We start from the raw sequence: 11,096 nt of genomic DNA, 5'->3' as shown, positions 1-11,096 counted from the left end.
AGCCTTGGAACTGGAGGCCATGGCTGCTTTTGCTGTCAGAGATGCATTTATCCCAGGATCATGGAATAAGTTTGGGTTGGAAGGGACTGTGATGATCACCCAGCTCCAAATCCCTGCTGCCATGGCAGGGACACCAACTCAACCCACCCAGGCACAAGATGCAGCTGCACTTTTATTTCATCCCAGATCCAGCAGCCTCATTCCACCCCTCCAGCACCATTTCCCTCCTCATCCCACGTTTCCTTACCTTGAGCTCCTTGGCATGGCCCACGCTGAGCAGCAGATGTGGCTTCTCCCAGGCACTGTGATTACTTCCCTGCTGCTCTCTGCAATTCCCTATAAATTATCCCTCCCCTTTTGCAGGGGATCACCCACAGCTCATGGCTCAGAGGCCTGGCAGCATCCACCCCCACATTATGGCATTCCCAGCAGCATTCCCTGCTTTATGCCCAGACCTGGTTCTTGCCCAATTTGCATCTGTATTGATTTTTCTCCTCATTTATTAACCTTCCTTACGTGCATGCCACCGAAACCAAAGGATAAATCCCCCTTTTGCTCACTCCATGCTGCCACAGGGATGCTCTCCACACCTACCTGGTGTCAGCTGGGGATGTTCCACTGGAAAAGCTCTCCAAGCAGTGATCTCAGGGCTCCTTCACCCAGCCCTTGCCAGGGATTTCTCTGAGTTTACAATCCAAGCTGGGAGAGGAGGATGGCCAGAGGGAAAAATGCAAGCTGAAACTGCATGCATCAGTGCACCTCCAAGAGAAATCATTCCAGACACCAGCAGTTGCACAGGATCAGGAATTCTCTTTATTAACAACAGTACCAGAAATTAAGTTCTCCTTCCAGAGGAATTTGGTCTGTAACAAAGAGAGGAGGAGCAGAGATGCAAAGCAGTAAAAAACCAAGCCAAATCTCATAATTCCTTGGATTGGGAGGGAAATGCACAGGTTGAAGACAGCATGGCCCACTGAAGGCCACAAAGGGAATTTTTGGTTGCCAGCACCAGGCTGGGTTGGGCTTTTTGAGCAACTGCTGCATTATTCCAGCACCAGGGAGGGGATGGGAGCACTGACCCCCAGGAGGGGCTCCCAGCATCCCAACCTCAGCCCTTGGGTGGGCTTCACCTGCATCAAGGCAGTCCCTGGCCAAGTGCTGGAGGCCAAAGGGCTCCAAACCCACCAAAGGGACAGGATTAAGAGCCCACATTCCATAAAGCTGCTCCTCACTACTGCACACCTCACACATTTTCCACTTGTGTCTGGATTTCACGTTGAAATAAAAATCAGCCATGAAGCAAAACTCCGTGTGTGTGCATTGCCAAGGGACCCAAACTAAACACTGCTTTAGGGAAGGATTTATGTAAAAACCCAGTGTCCAGCACACCCACATGGCACCCTGGGGCAGGAACCAGTATGGATCCTGTGTGATCCACACATCCAGCAGCTCCACCACCACGTGGGCAAGCAGGAGGTGCTGAGAGAACATTCCAGGAATGGAGCATCTGCTCCTAACCCAGCCTTAAAGGAACCCATTTCCACAGACAGCATCTCTGAGGCATCACTGCACTGCCAAGCTCTGCCTCTACACCCTTGCTGATCAGTTCACCTCTTCTAGACCATAAATCCAGCCAATTTGAGAAAATAAATACAATAATCGGATTTAGTCCAGGCTGTGCTGGCATATGGGAGTTTAAATGACTTGAAAAGCCAGTTGTCTTTAGGTGGGCCATATTTTTGGGTGTCACAGTAGCTCACCCCTCTGAAAACATCTGGAGGCCATATGGTGCCTGTCTACATGAATTAACCAGATTTCTGCTGTGCACCTCACACCAGGGCCTCTCTCACAGCTCTCCCTGGCTTTCACAGAACTCTCTGAACACAGACTGAAGAAAAACCTCAGGTTAGGCTCACTCAGCATTTCACTTGCCTTGGGTGTCACAACACAGTCACAGCAGGAAAAATGATCCTCTCAGCTTGGCCAGAGAATAGTCCCCAACACTATTGGCACCATGCTAGGAGGTAGATGTCCCTCAGTTCAATTTTACATGGAAAAATTAAAGCAAGCAAAATTCCAAGTGGAGCATTGTCCCTTAAATATATAATTTTATTTTTTTTCTGTGCAATGGTTGTATGAAATCTGTGCAAAACTGTGCCCCAATCCCTGGGGCAGCTGCTACTTATTCCCTAAGTTGTGAGAAGGTGCTCCAGGGCTCAAATCCCTTTTAGTTCAACACCACCATCACAGCTTAGTGAGGGGTGAACCCTCCCTAAGACCACCCAACCCCTGAAGGGCTGAACTCGTAACAGTGCAGCAGCAAAACCCAAGGTGCCCCCAAAAGCCCTGGGTTCAGCTTAAAACCACTGGCACATGGGTAAGGGATGGTATCCCTGTATCCCTAAGCTCCCTGAGGAGGATGAGGCTGTTTTGGTCCCTGCTCCATTAAACTGGGGAGTGACAATGCCTGACAGAACCTTCCCAAGCATAGGGGATGCCCCTTCCCAGAAGGGAGACCTTCCCTCTGCATTCCCCCTGGATGCAGCTACCCCCCTGCCCAGACAGGCAGGCTGCCTCAAAACCACAGGATACCTGACTTTTTTGGGAAAAAAAACCCAACCCTCAATACCCAACAGCAGCACCACAAACCAAGGGCATCCTCCTCCTGCAGCTGCCCCCTCTACACGAGGTGCACCACGAAAACAGCACAGGCAGACCCCAGAGCCAGCCCCAGCACGAGGTAAAACGACATCACCACCCCTGCTGCCTCAGCCAGCTCTTTGGGCACGATTTTGGGGCCGTAGACCATGACCAGCGTGCCCAGGTAGCCATTGCTGAGACCCAGCAGCGCCGTGAACACCACGGGGTAGATGTCCCTGTTGAACACCACGGTCCGGATGTGAGCCCGGGGCTGGTAGTTGCTGAGGATGAAGAGAGGGAGGAAGATGGTTCTGAGGAGGACAAGGGCAGGCAGCAGTTTGCTTTTGGGGCCAGGCACCTGGATCCAGGCAGTGACCTGCCTCCCACACCAGTCAGCAAAGTTGTACAGGAGGAAACAGGTGAGTGGTGTGAAGTACTTGGTGCTCCACGGGCTTCCCGAGGATTTGCTGACAGACTCGATGTTGGAGGAGAGGGAAGGGAAGATGATGATGGAGATGAAGAAGACGTAGAAGAGGCAAAAGCCGAGGAGGGCGGTCTTCTGCAGGATGGGGCGGAGTGGGGGGATGCCAGCACTTCTTGTGAGGATGGAGGAGCTCACGGTGCCTCCTGGTTCTGCCTCGTCCTCCACAGAGCTGTCGGGGGGCACAGTCACCAGAGAGGGGCTCTCCTGCCTGCTCAGGTAATACCTGGAGAAAGACACAGAGGGAAGCATGAGGGGAATGCAACTGAGGTTTGGAGAGAGGGCAGGAGAGAAGTTGGAGGCACAGGTATGCCTGCTGGACCCAGCAACTGCACCACACCTGCAGCTCCAACCTTACACAGAGAGGTGACCCCTGCTCACCCACCATCCCCTCTCTGCACCCTCAGTGTTCACAGAGGGGACCCTACTGCATGCAGGCCCTTGGGTGCTCTGGGGGCTACAAGCACCAACCAGAACAATGGGCACACACATCCAAGTGGCAGACAGGATATGGGGACACTCCTGGCTGTCTGCCTCTGGGTTAGGGCTCTCTGCTGACTCCACACATTTTGGGAGCACCAGCACTGGGGGCCCTGGGAAAGCTTGGCAGAAACTCAGCACTGGGCTGAAACTCAGTTTCAGCCTGTGGTTTTGGTGAAAGGGGAAGCACAGCTGGCGGCTGTGACAGGGCAGGGACCAGCACGGCGAATGTCCCATGGATCCCCCAGCAATGCCACTGCAAACCCTCTGTGGGATGGCCCTGGCAGGCTGGCACACACCTGGAGTACTCCAGCCTGGGCAGGAGCAGGTACACCACGATGCAGATGACGATGAAGATGTCAGCGGTGAGGAAATAGGCCAGGGCGCTGTCGGTGACATCGGCCGCCGCTGCCAGGTCTATCACAGAGGCCACGGCGCTGATGGTGCCACCCATGGCCTGGCCTGCATGGGGCAACAGAGGTGGGCACAGTGAGGCACAGAGAACAAGAGGGGCAACCCAGAAGCTCCTCTTCTGACATGCCCAGGTGCCCAGGGAACACTGCCCCACACCCAGCTCAGGGTGCAGCTGCACTCCGCTCCATCTCCACAGCTCAGGTCCCTGTGGGGCTGCACCACGGCCCAGGTGCCATCCTGCACCCCCTTCCAACACAGCACAGCACACAGGCGGCAGGGCTCGCAGGTCCCCACTCCTGCAGAAAAAGTCCAAACTTTTCCCAAAGCCTAAACTTGGCTTTCCACCAGCACACATAATCAGCCTCTCTTCTGCACTCCCCCAGATGGGAATTCAAGGCACCAGCAGCAGGAATGCCATCTCAGGGATGTGGTGCTTTCCTTGTCTGAGATAAACTCATTAAAAACACTCCTGTCTTGGCCCCAGGAAAAATTTCACCATCCTGATTTCCCCCCCCCTTCTCCTCTTGGTTTGTCAAGCATTGCACAGCACATTTATAATGTTAGCAATGCTCCAGGGAGCTCATCACTCATGGCTCCCAGCCTGCCCCTCATCACTCATGGAAATGCTGATCAGAAAGGAGCAGACAAGGCAAACCTGCAGATCCCTCTGCTGGAAATGGCAGGGCAGGGGGATGTCATCTCCTTCCCTCTTTGCTCCCTGCACCCAGCAACACTCCAGGGTCACTTTATGGCAATTTACAGAAACCAAAGCTCATGTGACTGAGCAAGTTTCTCCTTCAGCAACTTCCCTTTATCATTAGGGCAAAGTTAAGCTTCTACAACAACCCCCACATGACAAAACCCCCAGAGAAAACCACAGAGCCGAGCAGGGAAAGTCCAAGAGCATGATCCCAGTGGGATCAGCCAACCTGAGAGCAGAGCCTGCAGGTTCCTCATGGGGAAGCAGCTGCTGAGGCCAAAGATGCTGCTGGAGAAGACGGTGGAGGCACTGCTGACCACGGCCACACAGCCCACAGTGAGGGTGAAGAAGGGCGTGGTCCAGGTGGAGGTGTCCACCTTCACCAGCACCGTGATCACCAGGAACACAGCCAGCATGACAAAGAGGGAGGACAGGATCCTCACACTGGCAGCAACCCTGGGGACAAGGGGAAGAAGTCACTCCTGTGCTTCATACCACAACGTGAACGTTTGACATGGGACGCAATTCCTGTTCTGGCAGAAGGGGCAAAGAAAATAAAGAGAGGTGGGAGGAGATGTGTCACCATGATATTTTTATGAAAATCCTTTGCTAGGATTTTTCTCCTATTCTAGCTGAGAAGCCTCAGAAATGTAAACAATAACTATCTGATGGCTGTGGAATGCAGTCTGGAGGTTGTTTACCAACAGGTGCATCTTTGATTGGTCCATGTGAATTGTTTCTACTTAATGACCAACCATGGTCCAGCTGTATCGACTCTGAGCAGTCACAGGTTTTTGTTATTCATTCCATTCCTTTCTAGCTTTCTCATGGATCCTTTCTCTATTATTTTAGTACAGTTTTAGAATAGCATTTTAATATACTATAATATCATAACATAATAAATCAGCCTTCTGAAACATGGAGTCAAGATTCTCATCCTGGGGACCCTCGAACACTAACACGGAGATGAGGAAGCAGTGAGGCAGGGAGCTGGAATCTGGAGATCAGCCATGCAAACCCATGCCTGCAAGCATGCAGGAGTTTGTGGTGAGATCAGGAAGGGTACAAATGAAGGCAGGAGGCTGTTTGAGATTTAAGCAAAGCTTGCAACAAAGTGCAGTTGGTCCATTTTTACCCCAGTTCAAGGGCTGGTAAGGCCAGGGCAAGGTGCTGGATGAGCCTCACTTTTGTCAACCAGTCCCCTGATGACAATAAAGGTATTTTTAAGAGGGAAGACTTTTTCCAAGCAATTAACCAAGGAATTCATTAGGGATTTATTTACTCAAGCCAACTTCAGGCACTTCTGGAGCAAGGTGCTTCTCCCACTTCATCTCAGCCAGGGTCAAGGAGGGGAATTTTGGCTGCACAGTGAGGCTGAGCTCAGGATGCCCCATGGTCTCCCCCAAGCTGGGAAGTTGGAAAGAAGACAGGAGCAAAGCCAGGGAGAAACATGGCTCAGGCACTTGGGATCAGAGCAACACTTACTTGTTGACAAGCAAGAAGTTTCCAATCAGGCACAGCACTGAGGGTATGGTGGAAGCAATGGAGATGTAACTCTCAAAATAGTCCTGCCAGGAAAAAGAAAAAAACCCAAACAAAGTAAAAAATGTTTGTAGGGGGAACAACACGTGAATTTCAGATCTTGAATATGACCCAACAGGAAGCTATTTGGTGTAGGTGCCCACCTTGTGTTGTAGCCCATGTTGCAAACTGCTCAGGGCAATGGGAATTCTGGGATTTGCCCTCCATAGCCCTGGGCTATTTCAGGAAATCAGGGACATAAATACAGAAGGAAAATACAAGCAGTGAAAGAAATAGCTGCCATGGTGCTGCGCACCATCAAAGTGGGTCTGCTCCCTCTCCTCCCTTCGAGGGGCTTAATCCCATTTCTTTGCTGCAGGAATCTCAGCCAGCAGGTAGGATGATACACACAAAGAGGAGGATGACCTACACGTCCACCCCTATCACAACAGGTTTTCATTTTCTGCACTTATCCAGCTACAGAGATAGGGTCTCATCACATCCAACCAGGAGAAGGCACTTGGCAGGTTTTCTCTGCACAGTTTATTATTTTTTACAGCTTTGCATCACTTTTAATCAGTTTACAAGCACGTTCATCTCCTCTTCCCTATCAGGAGCTTCACTGGAAGCCACAGGAAATCTAATAATCACTCCTAGAGGGTCCAGATAGGCAGAGACTTAAATGTCTGTGCTTATGGCATTTGAGCTCAGCCAAGCAGGAGGCTCAAAGCTCTGTGGCCACAAGATGAATCAGGAGAAAAGACAAAGCCAAACACAAAGCTGGCTGCTAAAACTGCAGCTTATTTACCCACCTACTTAAAACAAACCTCCAAACCATCCTGGGGATACTCAGTAAACTTGCTTAAAAAGTTAATTTGCTTCTGCTTCTGGGGAGGAAAAATGACTTTGTAATGCTTTGCACCAAGCAGAAGTGTACTCAAAGTACATCCCAGGGAAATATTCATTCATTCCAAGCAAATGGGCTCACACCAGCAGTGAGGAGAGAATTGGGCAAGTACTTAAGAACCCCTGCACCACATTTTTAATGCAGCAGCAGAATGGTGGGTGGCAAATTTAATCCATGCCTGGGCCAGTGGAAAAGATCAGGTTCCATACTCCTCTCTCCTGCTTGCTAGGTTTTAATCCACCTCCAATGGCACCTCTTCTCCCTCCTGGGGTTTTCCCACCCTTCAGAGATATGCTTTCATTTCTGGCACTGCAGGATATGCCTAGTTCTTCTCCCTTTCTGCTGAGCCCTTAAAAAAAACCCCAAAGCAAACCTGACATCTTCCTCCCACATCCAGGTCTGATGGGAGAAAGTGTCAAGTGTGATCCCTCAGCCACAGAGCTGAGGCACATGATGGAAGTGTTTAACCCCACATTAACTTCAAACACGCTGCCACCATGCCTTAGACAGCCCCAAACCAGAACAAAGCATCGTGGTGGCAAACCCAAGACAAGATGCTTTTGCAAAGGAGTTTCTGTTCTGCTCCTGCCAGGCTGGAAAAGGAATCCAGGTCTGTGAAGGTGGCTGAAGGTGCTGGAGTGCTACTGAGCACAGGGCATGAAATTAGAAGCAGTGGAAAGGCTGGAGCCAGGAGGTGGCTGTCAGCCAGAGGCGCATCCTTCCAGGGTCCAGCTCTGTGTGCAGGTGAACCCTCCTCCTGCAGCAGCAGGGCACAAACTGGGCTGACTGGTTTGAGGCTGGAGAGAGGAAAAGGCATCGCTCCATGGCCACACAGGAAGAGCAGAAACACCTTTTCAGCAAAGAAATGGCTGATCCAGCCAGGAGCACAGCTGTGCAAGCAAACACCTACTTCAACATACTTTACTTAAACCCAGCTTTTCCCAAGAGGATCAGCATGATGTAGAGGCAGTGAGGAACATGTGGGATGCAGGGAATATGAGAGAACACCATGCCATGTGGTGACAAAGCACCTTTCACCCCTCTCTGAGCACCCTCATAGGCACAGACACAGACAATTGTGGTGATCAGGCAGTGCAGGAGCTTGGGCACCTCAGTTAAATTCAGTTTCTTGCTTTACAGCAGTACACCTGCAGCACCCTGGTCTAAGCACTTCCCTTCCTCCCCATCAAAAAAGCAGCAGACACTTAACAGCTATGAAAATTAAAAGAGCTGTGGGTGTACTGGAGTGAGAAACTGGAGGTGAAACACAGGCATCACACGTGGCCCTGTGTTTATATAAAAACAAAAAGTGCCCAAACCACCTGAACAAGCTCTGCCACGAGAGCAGGATGTGACGCAGCCTCATCGCTCCAAAACTTTTTCAACAAAGCCACAAAGAAAGAAACCCACAGCTTAGTCAGAGAGGCTCAGGGAAATAATGCTGCTGTGGCAGGAGGAGCAGGAGAAAGCAGCCTTTCTGGGGACAGAAAGAGGCCATTAACCTGCCAGCCCAAGGCTGCCACATCCATCACCCCATGACAAGCTCCTTGCTCCATATGCCAAAGCCAGATGTTGATCACTGCAGGGAAATATTCATGGCACACCTGCCAGATCACAAAGGATACAAAAAAGACAACCACAAAAACACCCTGCACTATAGAAAGTGCCCTATGAAAGGTTAAGCCCTATTTTTTTAGATTCACCTTAACACTTAGCAGTTCAAATACAGGTAAAAGGCCACATTTGAAGCATCTTCTCTGCAACTATTTGTAAATAAATACCAACTAAACCTTTGCAGCAGGGGAGACCCTAGAGGATGCTCACTTACCTTCTGGGGAAGTAAAGGGGGAAAATGAGCACGTTAGGAAGGAAAACAGGTTATTTTTTCTGCCTCCAAAGCAGCACTCACCCGCAGGTCTGAGGCCGCCTGCCCCGCCGGGCCTGGCTCATCCGAGCAGTTCTGCAGCTTGTACCTCCAGTAGTGTTTGGCCGTGATGAAGAAATTCCAGGGCAGGAGGGACCCGATGCCGAGGAGGAAAAATATAAGGTAGGCCCCATGCCAGCGGTCCCTTGGCTTCTGGCGGCTGTACCCGCTCCCCACGGCATCCTCCAGCAGGGGCTCCTGGTCCGGGGGAGAGCTGCCGGCTGCCGGGAGCATCGTGCTGGCCCGCTGGGAAAAACAACAAGGCCATTGTCACACCAGGGCTGTCACAAGCTGTGCCTCCAGCCCCCTCTGGCACCAGCAAACCATGGAATCATGGAGTGGTTGGGGTTGGAAGGAACCTCGAAGCCCATCTCGCTGCAAGCCCCCTGCCATGGGCAGGACCACTAGCCCAAGGTGGCAGGGACATTAAGGAGTCATTCCAACCTCCCTGTCCATGGGCAGGGACACCTTCCACTAGCCCAGGTGGCTCCAAGCCCTGTCCACCTCAGCCTTGGACACTTCCAGGGATCCAGGGGCAGCCCCAGCCCCTTGGGCACCCAAACACTGGAGGAGTGAGCCAGGGATGGGAAGGCAGGGGGAAAGGGACCGAGACTCAGCAGATACCACCCATAACTAATAATTAACCTGTCCCCTTGGACTTGCAGGAGTAAGAAACCTCACTGAGCTCATGTCACGCTCCAAAAACCACCCAACAGCTGCCAAAGCAACAGCGCCGTCGGGCTCCGCAGAGCAAGGCGCAAACTCGTAGTAACACCGCCGGGCTTTCGGAAAGCGCTTGTAAACTACTCCAGCACCAGCCGGGATCGGCGGAGCAGCTCCCAGCGCAGCCCGACGTCAGCCAGCATTGCCAAATGACTCACAGACACGCACGGCATCACCGGGCGCAGGAAAACCACCTGCCAGCGCCGCGGGACCTGCCCGGGGCACCGGCACCCACCGCGCCTCAGAGCCCACCCGGGGCCGCGCAGAGCGCGGGGGAGGCGGAAATGCCGGAAACCGCGGGTTTTGTAAACAAACGGGGAATTTCGGCAGCAGGGAGCGCCGTTCCCTCTCTCCCTCCTACAGCCTCCCACTCTACCCACACGGCCCCGCTCCGGCCCCGCTCGCCCCAACACCGCAGCACTTACAGGGGTCCCGCCCGGCCCGGCCGCCTCCGCCGCCTCAGGGCTCCCGGCCCCGCCCCGCCCCGCCTTTGAGGGGAAGGCCACGCCCACCATACCCAGAGCCACGCCCCCACGGCGATTGACCACACCTCCACCTGGATTGACCACGCCCCCACAGAGTATAGCGGGCGGGGCGCTATTGGCCACGCCTCCTATGTGTTGGCCACGCCCCCTCGGACACGCTCCTCCGCCCCAAATTCTGCCCCGCTCAGGTGAGATCTTACCTGTGTCCGACCTGGGAACGAGCTCCAGGGGAGCCCAAGGAGCTGCTCCAGGGCTGCAGAGCCCCTGGGTGCAGCTAGGCTGGGAGAGCTGGGGGTGTCAGCTGGAGAAGGGAAAGGTCCAGGAGAGCTCGGAGCCCTTTCCAGTGCCTAAAGGGGCTCCAGGAGAGCTCAGAGCCCTTCCCGTGCCTGAAGGGCCTCCAGGGAGAGCTCGGAGCCCTTCCCGTGCCTAAGGGGCTCCAGGAGATCTTGGAGCCCTTTCCCGTGCCTAAAGGGGCCCTAGGGAGAGCTCGGAGCCCTTCCCATGCCTAAAGGGGCTCCAGGAGAGCTCGGAGCCCTTTCCAGTGCCTAAAGGGGCTCCAGGAGAGCTGGAAGAGGACTTGGGATAAGGGATGGAGGGACAGGACACAGGGAATGGCTTCCACAGCCAGAGGGCAGGGATGGATGGGATATTGGGAAGGAATTGTTCCCTGGGAGGGTGTGGAGGCTCTGGCACAGGTTGTCCAGAGAAGCTGTGGTTGCTCCATCCCGGGAAGTGTCCAAACCCAAGCTGGATGGGCCTCTGAGCACCCTGGAAAGTGTCCCTGCCCCTGGCACGGGGAAGCAACAAGATGATCCTAAAGA

The 11,096-nt window shown here is 53.2% G+C and overlaps 1 protein-coding gene across 2 annotated transcripts; it reads right to left on the bottom strand.

The window, feature by feature from the left end:
- Window positions 1–796: 796 nt before the first annotated feature.
- Window positions 797–10,268, bottom strand: SLC29A3 (solute carrier family 29 member 3). 2 transcript variants are annotated; one of them, XM_041490114.1, is made up of 6 exons: window positions 10,216–10,268; window positions 9,053–9,313; window positions 6,201–6,283; window positions 4,945–5,171; window positions 3,901–4,063; window positions 797–3,347 (listed from the first exon to the last, which is right to left on the bottom strand). In XM_041490114.1, the coding sequence occupies exons 2-6, from the start codon at window positions 9,299–9,301 to the stop codon at window positions 2,681–2,683; spliced, it is 1,389 nt and encodes a 462-aa protein (XP_041346048.1). In that variant the 5' UTR covers window positions 9,302–9,313; window positions 10,216–10,268; the 3' UTR covers window positions 797–2,680. The 2 variants fall into 2 exon arrangements, with proteins under 2 accessions (XP_041346048.1, XP_041346047.1); XM_041490113.1 differs by lacking the exon at window positions 10,216–10,268 and adding an exon at window positions 9,949–10,126.
- Between the last annotated feature and the right edge of the window lie 828 nt (window positions 10,269–11,096).

Source organism: Pyrgilauda ruficollis, unplaced genomic scaffold, assembly GCF_017590135.1.
Source record: "Pyrgilauda ruficollis isolate IOZ18807 unplaced genomic scaffold, ASM1759013v1 scaffold98, whole genome shotgun sequence".
Taxonomy (NCBI): Eukaryota; Metazoa; Chordata; class Aves; order Passeriformes; family Passeridae; genus Pyrgilauda; species Pyrgilauda ruficollis.
The sequence above is the reverse complement of the archived record's forward strand: the minus strand, read 5'-3'. Positions and strand labels throughout refer to the sequence as shown.

Excerpts from the sequence above, each read along its gene's own strand:
- SLC29A3 (XM_041490113.1), bottom strand. Across the intron at positions 4,064-4,944 it reads CCTGCAGGCTCTGCTCTCAG|GCCAGGCCATGGGTGGCACC; the intron begins GTTGGCTGATCC and ends TGCCCCATGCAG. Across the intron at positions 3,348-3,900 it reads CCCAGGCTGGAGTACTCCAG|GTATTACCTGAGCAGGCAGG; the intron begins GTGTGTGCCAGC and ends GTCTTTCTCCAG.